This window comes from Balaenoptera musculus, chromosome 1 (assembly GCF_009873245.2).
Source record: "Balaenoptera musculus isolate JJ_BM4_2016_0621 chromosome 1, mBalMus1.pri.v3, whole genome shotgun sequence".
Lineage (NCBI taxonomy): Eukaryota > Metazoa > Chordata > Mammalia > Artiodactyla > Balaenopteridae > Balaenoptera > Balaenoptera musculus.
In genome coordinates, this window is record NC_045785.1 from 124,715,694 (window position 1) to 124,733,854 (window position 18,161).

At 41.3% G+C, this 18,161-nt stretch overlaps 1 protein-coding gene across 1 annotated transcript in view; it reads right to left on the minus strand.

Moving 5' to 3' along the window:
• Positions 1-12,426, minus strand: part of DPT (dermatopontin) — a 41,678-nt gene extending 29,252 nt beyond the window's left edge. Inside the window, exon 1 of the mRNA XM_036868776.1 lies at positions 12,024-12,426. Within this exon, the coding sequence (XP_036724671.1) occupies positions 12,024-12,328 (305 nt within the window). The 5' untranslated portion in view covers positions 12,329-12,426. The remainder of the gene's footprint in view (positions 1-12,023) is intronic.
• Positions 12,427-18,161: the final 5,735 nt, after the last annotated feature.

The following is an 18,161-nucleotide window of genomic DNA, read 5'->3' on the forward strand; positions in this document are numbered from 1 at the left end:
GCTTTTGCACAGCAAAGGAAACCATAAACAAGACGAAAAGGCAACCCTCAGAATGGGAGAAAATATTTGCAAATGAAGCAACTGACAAAGGATCTATCTCCAAAATTTACAAGCAGCTCATGCAGCTCAATATCAGAAAAACAAACAACCCAATCCAAAAATGGGCAGAAGACCTAAATAGACATTTCTCTATAGAAGATATACAGGTAGCCAACAAACACATGAACTGAAAGTGTTCAACATCACTAATCATTAGAGAAATGCAAATCAGAACTACAATGAGGTATCACCTCACAGTGGTCAGAATGGCCATGATCAAAAAACCTACAAGCAATAAATGCTGGAGAGGGTGTGGAGAAAAGGCAACCCTCTTGCACTCTTGGTGGGAATGTAAATTGGTACAGCCACTATGGAGAACAGTATGGAGTTTCCTTAAAAAACTAAAAATAGAACTACTCTTTGGCCCAGCAATTCCACTAGTGGGCATATAACCTGAGAAAACCATAATTCAAAAAGAGTCATGTAGCACAATGTTCATTTTAGCACTATTTACAATAGCCAGGACATAGACGCAACCTTAGTGTCCATTGACAGATGAATAGATAAAGATGATGTGGCACATATATACAAAGGAATATTACTCAACCATAAAAAGAACTGAAATTGAGTTATTTGTAGTGAGGTGGATGGACCTAGAGTCTGTCATACAGAGTGAAGTAAGTCAGAAAGAGAAAAGAAATACTGTATGCTCATACATATATATGGAATCTTAAAAAAATTGGTTCCAATGAACCTAGAGGCAGGACAGGAATAAAGATTCAGATGTAGAGGATGGACTTGAGGACCCGGGGAGGGGCAAAGGTAAGCTGGGATGAAGTGAGAGAGTGGCATGGACATATATACACTAACAAATGTAAAATAGCTAGCTAGTGGGAAGCAGCCGCATAGCACAGGGAGATCAGCTCGGTGCTTTGTGACCACCTAGAGGTGTGGGATAGGAAGGGTGGGAGGGAGATACAAGAGGGAGGGGATTTGGGGTATATGTATACATATAGCTGATTCACTTTGTTATACAGCAGAAACTAACACAACAGTGGAAAGCAATTATACTCCTCCAATAAAGATGTTATTTAAAAAAAAAAGAAAGTCAGGAAGGCAGGAAAGGTAGTAGTTGTTATTATTACTATTATCATAAATATTTGCAATTAAATGGAAAGAGCAGCTACATCCTAGTCTCCACAAAACACTTTCTGTTGGAGCCTACATTAGGAATTATCAAGGTTGAACTCTTCCAGTGGGGCAGTGAGATTAGCCTTAGAAAGTACATAATAAAACATAATTTCAAGCTCACCTGCTCCAAGAAATCTTCCTTTCTTGACAATTCTAACTCTTACTGATTTTTCTTCCTCATGACACGTTGATGTCACCATCACACATTTCACCTAACATGTACTATCTCTGAACCATCTCATGGTGGGATAGTGCAGGGGTTTTGAAGGTAAACACTGTACCACCGATTACTGGTCCCCCTGCCACAATGATGGTTGTATGAACAGTCTCTTTAAATAATGCTGAGTTATATGCAGTCTACTCTCTTCCTGCCTACATCTGGGTAAGAGTTCTGCTATCTTCTCCATGTCGGGTTTTAATTCTGCTAGTATCTAGCAGGTTTCAAGATGGTGAATCAGAAATGAACTGCTGAACAGCTTCTCTGGATAGAAAGCCATAGGACAGGAAAAGGGAGAAATAGAAATTCTTCCCAAAACACAAACTCCTGCCCTGTTTTAGAAAAATACAAGCAGTAGAGGCTAACCCAAAGGCCTCTGAGAAGATCCAGGTTATATTATGAGATGCATTTATGTCCTGAGATCACTTTTGGCCTGAGAACAATTCCAGGTCATGCAGGGATTTCAGGCTTAATTAACCACAGGAGCTCCTGAAGTCAATTATTTACAATATTTGTTAACCAAGAGATCTAATACTACCACTGTGTTATCTGAAATGTGAAAAATATTTGACACTCATATTGTACACTTAATATGTATACTGAATTATATGTTCCCAAAACAAAATGGTACCTATCAGTGGTCTTTGTAATCTAGCAATTTGTATATTTCAACTCCAGCATTATAATTGACCAACTGTGTGATATTTATCTCTTTGAGTTTCAGTTTCCAGAGAGTAGTCATAATAGTAAGGATAAATAACTCTTATAAAGGACTTACCATGTGCCAGGCATTGTGTTAAGCACTATACTTGCATTAATTATTTTAATCACCAAAACAATCCCATGAAATGGGCTTGGATAATCAGTTCCCCACCACCACCACCATTTGATGGATAAGGAAACTCAGGTTTAGAGAGGTTAAGTAATTCCCCAAAGGACACACAGCCAATAATACATATATATTATCTCATTTAATTCTCACAACAATTCTGGGGCATTGTCTTTGTAGAAGTAGAAGCTGAGGCTTAGAAAGTTGACATGACTTTCCTAAAGTTAGTAGTGGGGCTGCATTTTGAGAACTGTTCTGTTTGTCTCCAAAGTCCATATTCTTTCCATTACTTCAAGATACCTCGAAGAAACTCACACATACACACACACACACACACACACACACACACACAGAGAGAGAGAGAGAGAGAGAGAGAGAGAGAGAAAAGTATCCTAACTCTGTGGAAATCTCTTATTCATTAGGAATATTATCTCTGACAAGTATGCAGACAGAAGCAAATCCCCTACTGAGAGGAGTGAACGTTTACCATCCTTATGAACAAAGCCAAGAGCCATTTTGCAAAGCCCAAGTTCCCTCAGACAATTGATTCCTAGATCTCAGGACAGTGACCAAGATGGAAAGTTGGCAAGAATCCTAGATCTGCTATAACTCTATTCTCCCACACTCAACCTTGTTTCCCTCAGAAGTCAATCTTACATAGATGTGATATCTTCTTTAGCCCAGAACTCACCACAACTTTATTCAAGACCAAAAATACCACCAACATTTAATATTCACTGGCAGCACTGTGGCATCAGCACTGTGGCTTGGGTTCCACCTCTGCACTAGCTATGAGCAGGCAAGTCTCCTAATGCTTCTGAACCATGATCCTTCATGTATAAAATGGGGAAAACAGTAATGCTGCCTTGCAATATTATTGTGAAGATCAAATAAGATTAGACCATGAGTAGTACAAGGGCATAGACTGTATGTTATTTATCTTCATAATCTTGGAGTCTGGCAAAGTTTGTGATAATAAACATTTGGTAGTGAATGAATAGGCAAATGAATGTATGAATGAGGAATACTTTATAAGCTATAAAGCACCATATCAATTAGGATTAAGATAATAGCACTTATACTTAATGTACCTGTTTCATTGCTTTTTCAATTGCTTCACTCTTGGCTTTAATTCCTAATCTATGACGTAGGGAGGTTGTTCTAGATTTTACATGAGATCCCTCCCAGTTTTGAGATTTTGTGATTCTGTCAAGCTCTGCCTTTTAAACTCCCAATATGTACTCTACCAGCCTGCATCCTTATTTTTTAATCTTTTAATTCTGAAATATTTTTTGAGATACAGAAGATTTGTAAAGATAATACATAGGATTCATGTATGCCCTTCACCTAGCTTACCCTAAAGTTATATTTCATCATTCTGGTGCCTTTATGAACACTAAGAAATTAACATTGTACACCACTAAACTCCAGACTTCATTTAGGCTTTACCAGGTTTTCCATTAATGCACTTTTTCTGTTACAGGATCCAAACCAGGATACCATGTAGCATTTAGCCCATATGGCTTTTGCAATAAAGAGTTTTACTATTGTATTTTTAAAAGCATATTGGGACATTAAGATTTGGGGGATAATGAAAACCTAATAAAGAATTTATCCTGAGGTAACAAGTGTGTAAGCCATCCTCTGCGCATGGTTTAGAGAACTTCAGGAAGTCAAAAAAGACCATTCTGCATGGCGGTGAATGCAAGAAGCCAAAATGAGATGTGTACAATAAAGTTGAGCTCCATATTATAGACACTGGAATATTGAAAATCAAAAATGTAAGCATAAGTTTGTTTTTGAAGTCTGTGAGTCTGTCTGTTTGTAAATAAATTCATTTGTATCATTTTTTTAGATTCCACATATCAGTGATATCATATGATATTTGTCTTTCTCTGTCTGACTTATTTCACTTAGTATGATAATCTCTAGGTCCATCCATGTTGCTGCAAATGGCATTATTTCATTCTTTTTTATGACTCAGTAGTATTCCACTGTATATATATACTGAGGGGGAGGGATGAATTAAGAGTATGGGATTAACATATACATACTACTATATAGAAAATAATCAACAGGGACCTACTATACAGCACAAGGAACTCTACTCAACATTCTGTAATAACCTATATAGGAAAAGAATTTGAAAAAGAATGGATATATGCATATGTATAATTGAATCACTTTGCTGTACACCTGAGACTAACACAACATTGTAAATCAACTATACTCCAATATAAAATAAAAAATTAAATTAAAAAATGTAAGCAAAATAGTTTCCCTTGCAGGAAGATCTCAGGCTTCTTTGTTGAGGGCACTATGGGCTGCTCGATGCACGAACTAGTCTTATTTGGTCTTTTGCTACATATTTAGTGGGGCCCACTATGTGCCAGCATTATTCTAGTGCTGGGCAATATTCTATACAGTGGTGAATGAGACAAAGTCCCTACATTCATGAAGTTTATAATCTGAAGGGGACAAACTATAAATACAAATCATGTAATGACAAGAGCACTGCAGGAAACATAACGCAGTTTGGGGAGTAGAGTGTGAGAGACGTTGGTTTAGAGGAGGTGGTCTGGGAAAACTTCTCTGAAGAGGTGAGCACTGTGTGTACTGAATGATCAGAATAATGAATCAGGACGGATTGCTCCATACTAGACAGAACCTCGGTCTCAGTTAGAATCAGATTATGGAAAACTGAGTTCCTTCTGTAAAAAATTGATAAGCAGAAACCTCAATTAGAGTCAGGAGACCAGAAAGGGGTGCTTTCATACCCTTCAAAGATAGCAGAGCCCAAGAGAAGAAGAAAGATTTCCTCTTCTTGCCTGGCAAGAGCTCAGCCAATGAGAGATTGTCATAATGCAACCAATGAACAGCCAGCCATAAACTTTGTTTACTATAGGCCCCCCCAACTTCCTTTTCCCCTCTATAAAAGAGTTTTCTCCTCTCCATTTTGCTGGGGACTTGTGCATGCCTCACTATAGCTGTGGACCCCAAATTGCAATTCTTTGCTCATCCAAATAAACCCATTTTTTTCTGGAGTTATAACTGGCCGTCTATTTGCTTTAGGTCAACATTTTGTTGTTCCATATGGGCGTCCAGTGAAGACCCCTGATTACTCTGAGGCTTGTAAGCAAACAGGTGTGGTACCACATTGAGCTCATTGTTGCTCACTGCTTTTCTAACTGACCCCGGGGTTTGAGGGCAAGTCTTTCTCCTGGATCGGAGCTTCACCCTCTTTGCGTTTTGAAGCTCTCCAGGTTTTATTTGGGATCTGTTTTAAGGTTTCATCTTTTTTGGTTAAGACCTTGTTCTGTATGCGACTACTCATTTGGCACTTTGGCCTGATTTTTGAAATCAGACTGATCCAGCTTGAACTGGCTAGCCATCAGCCCATTCGTTCAGGAATAGGGGCTGTTCTATTGGAACTGTGCTGGGCAGCTTCCTGCCTGGCTCTTCCAAGACTAGACTGTTCCCTTAGAACTGGCTGGTATTAGGCCTGCAGGCTGTTTGAGCTATTTGAGCTGCTTAAGTTGTTTGAAAAGAATTATTTTACTCTAGAGAAAAAGCTCTGAGAAATAGGATCCCAGTTATCTAAATATTTTGAGGGTACCCCTTTCCTACAGGGATCCTGGCCCATTTTATGTTTGAAAACCAAGGTCCTTCTTCATGTGCATGTCTAACCAAACTGGATTGACCTAACCGAAAGCAATTTAGAATATCAATGACCATTATGAGGAACTTTTGAAATCCCTAAACGTACTTTTCTTAAAACCAAATTGGACAACCATAGCTCTAAAATTTCCAAAACGAAATGGAATGCCTATTTTGATTGGTATCTTTAGGCTTCCAAACATTATCAGCAGCCTAAAATTGCATCTTTGCAAAATAAGATTTTAAGATGAACTAACGTAAACAATTAAAGAAAGATAACATGGCTCCCGAAGCCTCAGGCTCTTCTTCCTTGGCTTCTCTGTCTCAGGCTCCATCTCCAGCACCGTCTTGTCTCACTCCTTCAGCTCCTCCTGCTCGGGCCCCACCTCCAGTGCCAGCCTCCCCCCTTCCCTTCTTTTTGCCTGCCTACACCTCCCTTACATCCCCAGTTCCCCAATACTAATTCTCTTGCCAGACTTCCCCTTTTCTCTGAAACTCTCCCCACTCCCTTTTCCTCTGAACCTATCAGAACCTATCCCTTTAAAATTAAGCCTTTTGGGGATCCAGAGGCTAAACCCTTAATTTCTTATATTTCCTGGACTAACGCTGAACTGCGAGTCACGGTCAGAGATTCTCCCAAAGTAACTGGAGATCCTCACAGATTTGCTGAATTAATATAGTCATTCAGATTTATCAACCTGGTTTCTAAGACTTACATCAGCTTGTTCATATGCTTGTCGGTGAAGACCAGGTGCAGCATTGAATGAAAACTGTTAGTAGAGGAAAGCCCGAAAGGTCTCTAGAAGTACAACCATGAGACCAGCCCACTAACTTATAATATGATCAGGCTCAGACAATCAATAAGTGACTTCATTGAGCAATTCCTAGGGCTTTTCCAAAGACTGTTGATTGGAACAAAATTCAGGCTTGCACACAAAAATCTGATGAACATGTTTATGACTATTACAATCGATTTCATATTATTTTTAAAGCAAATTCTGGTCTTTCTTCAGATGTTGATTCCACCCATGTAGCTTGTAACTCTATGTTTAGTAATAGGCTGACCCAGAACATCTCCCTTCTGGTAAAAAGGACCAGGACAGAACAGGAAAATTTGTCCACTCCAGATTCAGTTAATCTGATAAACCAGCTCTCTCATACTTTAAATGAGTCACCTAAAAGGAAGACTGACAAAATTCTTAACCTTCAACTCCAGCAAGTGAAGGCCCCTAAATGACCCTCACCCCCACCCCAAGTTTCTGCTATTATTGCAAAAAGCCAGGACATTGGAAAAGAATTTGCTACAAATTTAAGTGCTTTAGGTGCCTTCAGCTGTCTAATCAGCCTTTCCAACATCTTCCCAGTTCTCAGTGACTAAGCTTCTGGGAACTATAGGAGCTCTTCACAATCCTCCCTCTTAACTGACTTGAAGAACGTTTCTCCAGATGGGGGATAAATCTCTTCCAGACCTCACTGACACTGGAGCCACACTCCTGGTACTCAACCCCTCTACTATCAATCACCCCTTGTCTTGTAGTACTAAAATAATTCAAATAGTAGGGATCTCTAACAAACCTCAAGAGGTTTCTGTCCTTGAACGTATTCCCTTTTGTTTAGGCCCTTTGAAAGACACATACCCCTTTCTCCTTAGTTTCTCTGCCCATCCATTTATTAGGTCAAGATTTCTTAGAGAAGTATATAGAACTTTCTTTCTCCCAAAAGGAGAAAGCAATTCTAGAATTGACAGTAGTTATCAAAGCAGCCAACCAGGTGAATTAAATGACTCTTTGACATCTTTTATTTGCTTTGTTTTTGATGGTACTAGAGTTTATTCTGGAAACACTGATCATCTGCCCCTATTGAATCAACTACCACCCTCCTTATTGGCAAAATTCACAGCCCACCTCCCATCAAGATTCAAATAGATCTCTTAAAACCTCTTCGCAGAATTAATCAACATCCTGTAAGTAAAGAAGCCCTTCAAGGCATAAAAACCATATTAGAAGATTACAAGGCTCAAGGCCTCACTGTCCCTTAACTAGTCCCTGTAATGCTCTTATTTTACTTTTGAGAAAACCTAAGGACTGAGAGTGGAGGTTTGTCCAGGACCATTTAACCATTTCAGTAGAAGCTCTCCTGAAAATTCTCATCACACTCAACATTTCTCAGCTTCCTCACTTCATAAGAAGTCCTTTTGTTAGCTGTTCCTCACATCACTCTTTTCTGTTGTAATAATCTTAATTCTACTACTCTTCTCCCCTCTGTCACTGATGAAGTTCCTCTTGACTGCTTAACACTGATGGATCACCTACTGACTCCTTGTAAATGATCTGTAGGAAATTCTTTGGGTAATGTTGACTATTCATGGTTCACTAGTAGTTCTTATTTAAAAGATGACAATGGCAAATACTGTGCTGAGTATGCTATTGCAACTTCTTTGGATATTGTTGAGGCAGTACCTTTATCTACGGCTACTTCAGACTAACAGGCTGAATTATATGCTCTTATGTGGGCTTGTACCTTAGCCAAGGATAAAACTGCCAAAATTTGGAGTAGCTCATGATTTTGGAATGTTGTGGAAGCAACATGGTTTCCTCTTCTCTATCATGTGATGTATCTTTGGTAAATTCATAAATTCAAATAATTAGCTCTAAAACAAGCTGCCATTTTGAAATATCTTCTTGGGAATTCTTTGAAGCCCTGGGGAAAAAGCAGATGCCAATATACTGAATGCTCTTCTTCTGAATTCAGAATCCATGTAAAGCTGGTTTGCCTCAAATTAGCCTCATCAAATTTCAGATTCACAAAATCTTTATTGACTGTCCATGATGTGCCAGGAATTTGTTTTAGATTTCGATTTGTTCTAGAGTTCTCCTACACTTTCTCCTGTAAGCATCATGGTAACACCCTCTGACAGCTTGTGAGGTGGGTGTCACACTCTTTTCTTTTTTTCCAGAATGAGAAACTGAATGCCCAAGACCACAGAGCTCCGAGATGATAGAAACAGGAGCTGCAAATCAAAGTTTCCTGATTCTAAGACCAGAGCCCCTTCCACCACACTCCAGCTCAGCCTCACTAAAAAAATTCCAGTTTCATTTTGTTCCACACAGGACCCACATGTTCTACAGCCTGGGTCAACCCAGGTTTGAGAAGACTCCCCAAGAACAACTGAGGCATGCTCTGAGATGGCAAAATGTCACTCATGGAACCCAGGTAACGCTTCCAAGCAGTTGTTAGTGAGGGACCAGCATGCACACTTCAGAATCTGCCAACTGAAGAAGTGATTTTTCAACAGAGAAACCCTAACAAAACAGCAGTGTTACAAGTCACTCAGCCATGACAGAAGCACTTTTTAAAGACTGCGCTCCAATTAGCAAGTGTCTTTAGCAGACCCTATGTACTGTTGTCACATCTGTGTTCAAGATTCCTTGTCCCCTTTTAAAATAAGCCTGCAAGCTAATGTAGTTATACAAGGCAGCCAAATTGCACGAAACTGTCAACTCTTCCTCCGGAACAGATTAAGACCCTGCAGCCAACGGGAAGATATAACTGCTCCCCTGTTTATGAGCAATTTCTTTCCTTCCAGATTTTTCAGAGACTGGAGTCTAAACTCAAAGCAATAATCATCCAACAAAAATGCCTCTGGGATAATTGGGATCAGTTCTGGGGCAGCTGAGTCCTACTGTTTTTCATGTTTGTACATTTTTTACTCTGTGATTAATGGAGGAGGAGATGAGAAAACAGAGGGTGGAAAGGGAGAAAGAAAACAAATATAATTTGACTCTGCATACTCAAAAATGTAGAAGAAGGGAAGGTGGAAGAGAGATCGTGCCGGTCAGCTTCTCATTCGACTCACATTGGTCAAACAAAATCATATAATTTCTACTCCCTCTCATGCTTTTCTTCAAATAGTTTGGGAGTTAATGACAAACCAGTCACACGCTGGCAAGTTTGAAACTAAACATAACTTGCCTTCTCTCCCTAGCAGGGGTAAACACAAGAATCAACAGAATGAAAGAAAAATCCAACTGTCTTTTCAGAGCCAAGCAGAGGAAAGAGAATTGGAGCCATGGAGCCTTGCGAGATCATGCAGTCTGACCGCTCACTTTCCAAATGCGGTGGGAGCCTAGAGAGCTGAACCCGTGGTTCAAGGTCACCCGGCAAGTTGTCTTTAGAACCAGGATCTAAATCCAGGCTTCCTGATTCAGAGCCCAGGGTTCTTCCTTTGGGATTTAAGAAATCATCTGAGTGTGTTTTGCTGTGGCTCTACAAGGGGAACATTAGAGAGGGGCCCCACCCATATAATAGCCCCCTAAGTTGGAGGATTAGACAGACAGTTGTAATTTGGTCATCCCCATGCTCTGTGCCAGGCAACTGGCCTGGCTACTGGGAACCACTGGAGACTGTCAGTCATTGAGGTGAGGCTGGATTCTGAGCCAGCCATCTGTCAGAAGGGGTTTTGGATAATTAAATCTGCTCACTAGAGGCAGTGGGGGGGATGGGAAAGACCCAATAATGGGGCCCCCGACCTGAAGCTGCCTGTGTGACCCTCTCCCCATCCCTTCCACAGGCTGGCTGAGCCCCTCCTCAGTCATGGTAGTAATCAAGCTGGTCCAATCCCTCCAGGGCTGGCTACTGCTGTGATTTGCAGAGCCCTCCCTCCCCAGGATGAAGAACTGCCCTGAGTCCAGTCCTGTGGCCCCGGCTGTGCTGACTGAGCCCACACTGGGCAGAGGGAGCAGACTCTCAAGTCTGTCTCACCCATCACCATGGCTAAGCACATACACTTGGAGCTGAGACTCACTGGATCCAAATCCTTGCTCTACCACTTCCCAGCTGAGGAAACCCCTGATCTCTAGACTGCGTTCTGTCTACCTATAAAATGACTTCGAGATTTGTTTTGAGCATTAAATGAGATAATCCATATAAATCACCCAGCATGGTGCTTGCTCAGGGTAAGCACTCAATCAATGGCCGCTGTTTTTATTACTGAGGGGTCCCCTCCACCCATCAGTCTTTTCCTCTTGATCTCCCATCATTGTTCTGTGTGCTGCTGGAGTGACCCTCAGAGTCTTGTGCTTGACCACCCCTAACCCCCATTATACCACATGCGTGCTGGGAGTCCTCATAGAATCTTCTCTCTACAGTTACCATAACAGCAGGCTGCCAGTTGGGCTTCCTCTTCCCCAGGCTGACCTTCCACAGGGTCTGTTTCCACCCATTCCCCCGACCCACCCAGTGGTCCTGCTTTCATCCTGGCTGCTGTGATTAACTGGCCTCACAGACCATAGCTCCTAGGATGGGCTCTGACCAAGTACTAGGGTGAGACAGTCACACGGCACAGTGAAGACACAGGCTCAGACCATTTCCATGTCCTTAACCGTGGCAGAGCCCAGTCAGAAGAGAACAGTCCTTCTCCCCAAAAGACTTTAGTAAACTATTTCCCAACAATGAAACCCATTTTAAATTCAGACAGAGAGAAGGACCTTGGTACTCAAAACTGAGAGAGCACATTTAATCGGGGCAGGAGAGAGCTATTTAATTTCACTTCTCTTTGCCTAAGCTTCTTTGACCCCTCTCCCCATTCGTTTGCTCTAAATCAATATTTCTCAAACTGTCTGTGGTGAACGTCCCATTGTTTATTTTCCCCAAACTATTGGGTACCAATACTTTTGTAAAACAGTCAAAATAAATTACTACCAAACTAAAATGTCACTTGGATGTCACAGCAATGTTAAATTGCTATAAAGTTCCGTAAATACTTTCAATTTCTGTACTTAACTTTCGGCGAACTGGTAAACGTTTCGCAGACCCATATTAGTCCTGGACCAAACTGAGAGTAGGGCTGCTTCTGGAAGGAACAGAACCACAGAGGAGTCCATCTGCCAAGGACACCCCCCATTCTGGGTTTTTGCCCTGTAATGCAGTCTGCTCAGCAGTGGCCCTGCCCCACCCAGAGCATGCAATGGAAAGGTTCCTTGTAGAACTTGCCCAGTCTCCAGTAAGTGCTGTTCCCTGAGCGTCAAGCATCCCCCAGTGAGAGGGATATGCTGCGATAATACCGGCCGTGTGCAGCCTGCTGGCTCTTACCATTCCATTCCAGCCCTGTTGATCTCCTCCCACCAGCATTCTGTAGGCTCCCCGAGGCTCTGAGGCGTGGGCATGCAGGCGTAGTTCCACTGTCTGTCAGAACCTTCCTTCTTGTTGAAGATGCTCTTCACGGCCACCACCACCTCCCCATGGGGACACTGGTAGCTGAAGCCCTGCCGGTTCAGATTCACCCACCCATCATCACTATAGTCATGGTACTGCTGATATGAGTACGCGTAGTTGTCATACTGTCCCCAGGCCACGGTGACCAGTGGCAGAAGCACCCACAGAAGAGCAAGATCCATGCTGTCTGGGTTTCTGGCAAAAAATGTCACCCTGTGTCTGCTGGGCTGCTGGTTTTATAGAGCTGCTGCTGACATGTGGCTTCCAGATGTGGGTGAGCAGGCTCCAACTGCAGTGTGTCATCGTTTAAGCAAAACTTTTCAGCGTGGAGATATTGGCCGTAAGTACATTCAGTTTGTTTTAAGGTGGAATTCTAAAAAAACGTAAGGAACACACAAATGGAAGAAACTCCCTAGAGAAGGAACAACTTAGCAGATAGATTATAGAAGCAAATGGCTTCACACTCCTCAGAAACATTCACTTGAAAAAAGGAGCAAATTTATCCCACATCTCTTAGCACTTCACTTCTCTCTTCCTACCCCACCCACCACTAGCAAACCCCTGTATTTGTTCTCCAAACCAGCCTTCCAGGAGCACACAAATATGCAGAAAGTGATTTCAAAACACCAAAATAATAGGTTGAAGGGTCAGAGTTATTTAGATTTCTGCAAGGCTAGATGCCTGCTCTAAGTTCTCAGCCCGACATCTTTTAACCCCGAGTATAAGCACGGAATGCCAGTTTGCAGGCTACTCTGAGAATTTTTAAGTCACATATGGAAGTACTATGGGCCCCTGGAGAGATAAGTTGGGCATTATCACTACATTTAAGCATCCTTCTGAGCTGCTGAAATTGGACCCATCTACACCTAGAAACTGTGCTCGGCTGTCAAATACATCATGAGTTTAATTTAAATAAAAACCACTTTTTATTCTTTGGTGGTTTTCCCCTCTGTGCTGAGTTTTCTTTTTAATGAGGTATAATTTACGTATAATAAAATTCATCTCTTCTAATGTTCAGCATACAGTCATTCAACCAGTACCATAATCAAGACACAAAACAGTTCCCTCAACCCTCTAGACCCCTTATGCCCCTGGGTAGTCAAGTCCTTCCCAATACCCAGCCCCTGGTAACCACTGATCTACTTTCTGTCACTGTAGTTTTGCCTTTTCCAGGATGTCAAATAGATGGAATCATACAATATGTTGTCTTTTGTCTGACTCCTTTCACTAGGAAAAATGCTTTCTGGATCCATCTATATTATTGTGTGTTAGTGTCAATAGTTCATTCCTTTACACTGTTGAGTGGTATTCTATGGTATGGCGGTACTACAGACTGCTTATATATTTACCAGTTGAAAGACATTTGTTTTTTTCCCTAGCTTTTAGTAATTATGAATAAAACTACTATAAACATCCATGAACAGGTTTTTGTGTGATGAAATTTTTATTTCATTTGGACAAATATCTAGGAGTGAGAATACTGGATTAAGTGTATATTTAACTTTGTAAGAAACTACCTGATTTCTAAAGTGCTGAACTATCGTGCATCCCTCCCAGAAAAATTGCAGTTTCTTTTATTTTAACCATTTTAACAAGTTAGTAGGTTTCCAGTGGTATTTCAGTGAGGTTTTGGTTTGCATTTCCATAATGACTAATGATTTTGAGCATCTTTTCATGTGTGTATTGGTCATCTGTCTGTTTTCTTTGGTGATTTAGCTGTTCAAATTTCTTGAGCCCTTTGGGCATCTCCTAAGTGGGTAGTATTTCCCATTTTTCATCAGGGCTGTCCCTAAGGAAGTTTCTTAAAATTGTGGTTGTAGACCAATGATTTCTCAAGCTCCTGTGAAGATTGTTAAAATGCAGATTCCTGGGCTCCACTCCAGACCTAGTAAATCATAACCTCACAGGTGATGCCCAGGTATCTACATTAAAAAATTCTTCCATGTGATTCTTACTTACACCAAAGTTTAAGAACCACTTTCCTAAAGAAATGTGGATCCAGGGGGAAAAAATCACACTATGAATTCCACCCCTTGTCAACTTATAGCACATTTACCAGATGGCATTCAGGCTAGATTAAGGTAACCTTGAAGGAGAAAGTCACACATGGGAGGAAAGCAAACGTGTGTATATTTGTGTGTGTGTGTTGAGCATGTAATTTGCTCTGATGATGTAGTTATCAAAGGGAGGGGAAGAGGCTCTGGGCTGAATAGGCATGAGTCCTAGTTTTGTTTTAGTACCACCTTCTCCAATAACAGGGGTACCCGACCCCTGGGCTGCGGACGGTACTGGTCTGCAGCCTGTTAGGAACCTGGCCACGCAGCAGGAGGTGAATGGCGGGTGAGTGAGTGAAGATTCATCTGTGTTTAGAGCTGCTTCTCATTGGTCTCATAACCACCTGAGCTCCACCACCTGTCAGCATTACGGTGTGTTGTATAATTATTTCATTATATATTACAATGTAATAATAATAGAAATAAAGTGCACAATAAATGTAAAGCACTTGAATCATCCCGAAACCCTTCCCAGCTCCCCCGCTCCCCCACCCCCCTCCCCCGCCGGTCCGTGGAAAAACTGTCTTCCTTGAAACCGGTCCCTGGTGCCAGAAAGATTAGGGACCACTGTCCTATCACTCCTATCCCTAAGTAACTCCCCAGTGCTGGCAACTGGAGTCCTCCAAGCTTAGGGCAACCACTTTGGTTTATGATATGCTGGAGCAATTATTCTCAACCCTGTCAGCACTTGAGAATTACCTGGGGAACTTTTGAAAGACACCAGTGTCTGAGCCTCACCCCAGATCCATCAGATCAGAAACTTTTGAACCAGGTCCAGACAAGAGTATCCTTTAAAACCTTCCTGTATGATTTGCATGTACAGCCAAGTTTGAGAACCACTACTGTAGAGGTTTTAAAACGGACCATCCTGATGCTCATGAGTTATATCCTGCATTCTGGATATGACTTATGAGCAATCTTAAGACTTAAAGAGCTCCAAGAGACAATGCAAATCATTGCAAGCACTCATCTTTATCATACATTCATTTCCCAACAATTTCCAGGCCCTGCCTGTTCCCCATTGTCTGCAGACCTCTTTTATCTTACGGTTTACAGCTTCCATGGCTAGACTCCCTGTAATGTGCACAAGTAAACATCTTTAGAGTTTAGGCTAGTTTGGGTATAGATTCTTGTTACTTAAAGTTGATAGTATCCTAACTCATGCAGTGTCTCAGAGGATTCTAGAAACTGAGGACTTGCAGCCCATTGCTGGGAGTTTCACAGAGACTGGTTGTCCTGAGCAGACATTAAGAATGTAAGTTTAACGCATATGCAATGTACCATGCATTTTCAACTAGGTTATCATATCATCTTTCTCACAGCCTTGTATATATTAGTGAGGCATTATTGGGATTTGTTTTCCACAGATGAGAAAACCGTGGTCAGGAATTTTTTGGTTCAAATTCCTAGGGCTGGAAGGGCATGACCCCCAGGTCTTCTGATTCCTAGACTGTGATTCCATTCATCATTTCATCAAAACTGCAGTCCACTAATTATATATCAACATTTAGAAATAATTGCCACGCAAAATATTGATAAGGTTATTAATATTAAATCACACATACTAATTTGCACTATGAATTTCTGCTGTTGTTGGCAAAGTATGCTCAGTAGGCCCTGGGGAACTTCAAGAACTCAGTATTAGATCAGTAGTTTTCAAAGTGTGGTTCTAGGACCCGCAGCGTCAACATCACCTGAGAACTTGTTAGAAACTCAAATTCTCTGGCCCTACTCCAGACCTACTGAATCAGGCATTCTGGGGTGGGGCCCAGCAATATTCATTTTTACAAGCCCTCCAGGTGATCTGATGCATGCTGTAGAACCACTACACACAAGTTATCTCAGAAAACTCTACCTAAATTTCAGGAGTCACTTGGTAAGGAGTAATACAGTCATGCTAACGCTTATCTGACCCCAGCTCAATCATATTTATTCCAGAGCCCACAGCGTAATCACTGGACTGTCTCACTTCCTAGCAGTAATGAACTTGAGAAGTTTTGGAGAGACTCTGGCAATGAGCATTCCAATGCCTGGATGATTCTTCTTCCTTTTCCTTTTTGTCTCCTTTTCTTTCTTCTCCTTCTCCTCCTTCTTCTAATAGCTTTATTGAGATATATTCCTTCCACCATACAATTCACCATTTAAGGTACATAATTCAATGACTTCTGGTATATTCACAGAGTTCCAACACCATCACCACAATCAATTTTAGAACATTTTTATCATCCAACAAGAAATTCTGTACCCATTAGCAATCACTCTCCATTTTTCCTCAACCCTTTAGCCCTAGGTAACCACAAAATTACTTTCTGTCTCTATGGATTTGTCTAATCTGGGTATTTCATATGAAAGGAATCATTCAATATGTGGTCTTTTGTGATTTTTTTTTAGTTAGCATTTTTTCAAGGTTCTTCCACGTTATAGCATGTGTCAGTACTTCATTTATTTTTATTGCCAAACAATATTCCATGTATGGACATACTGCATGATATTTATCCATCACAAATTGATGGACATTTGGGTTGTTTCCACCTTTTGGCTATGAACAATGTTGCTATGAACATTTACATGCAAGTTTTTGTGTGGCCGTATGTTTTCATTTCCCTTGGCTGTGTACCTAAGGGTGGATTTTGGAGCTATATGGTAACTCTGTTTTTAACTTTTTGAGGAACTGCCAGACTGCTTTCCAAAGCAGCTGCACCATTTTACATTCCTACCAGCTGTGTATGAGTGTTTCAATTTCTCTACATCCTCACCCATACTTGTTATTAGGCCTACGTTCTTCAGAAAGCTATGGAAAGCCACCGCTGCTCTGGTGAGAGTTTTTAGAGCCTGGATCCACTCCTACCTGGAAGCCTCCTCAGGCATATAATCCCTTCTTGAGAAATTCTGAATATGCTGTTTGGCCTGATCTCAACGGGGAACCTCCACAAAGGCCTTTGAATCAACACATCCCTCTGAGTGAGTTACTTTTAGGATTGGGGCAGATCCTGTTGTACATCGCTAGTTAAAACAGTATATACTCATGATGTCACTCCAGAGCAGATCTACATCTACTAGAGCAATCTGGATAAGACCTGTTGGCTCCATGGACAAGCTATTGGAAAGGCAGAAGGCATGGCTCATCCTAGTGCCTGGGAGAAGGTGGTAGCCCCAGATGAACAGATTACTTAACCTAAAATATTGACTGGAAATTATTGGAGGATTCCATTTTTGGGCACTTTCTTTTTTCCCTTTTAACGTCTGTGTATAATTAGAATTTGGCTACAGCACTATGTGACCAAAATACAGGGTCTTTATATATGTACTCTCAGGAAAGATGGCAAGTGTCTGCTGAACCATTCATATTTTCCTCCAAACAAGAATATTTGCCAGCTTCACAGTTTAGCTGAGGAAGGTCTTGAATAGCCCTGGTATACCCAGGCTGTCCTCCTCTTCCTGAAGCTTGCCTCTGTTTGTGTGATCCTTTGTTTTCCTATGATGGAACCCACATTTTTGCCATTTGAAGCTAGCCTTGAGAGCTAAAATGTTTAAAATGCTCATACTGCAGGCAGCAGAGAAAGCTAAGGAAGTTCAGGAAGAGCTGAAGTTAAGAAGAGAGAGGAGAGAAGATTGGGAGGGGTAGAATAAAGTGCACCTACTGTGTGCTGGATACTCAACCATGTGCTTTACATGTGACAGACCAGTTAATCTTCCAATAGTTCTAGGATAACCATTTTATGGTTGAGGAAAATTAGGTTCAGAGAGAATTAGTAACTGACCCTAATTTTCATAGCTAGTACAAAGCGCCAAGCGAACTTCATTGAATTCATCAGTCTTCTTCTCTTAATGAGGAGATGATATTAACCAAGGTAGTGGCAGGACCTGAAAGCAGTGGCACACGATTCTAAAAAGAGCAGGGGCTCTTGGACGTCAAATATCTGGGTTAGAATCCTGGTTCAACAAGTAAATGAAATGACAT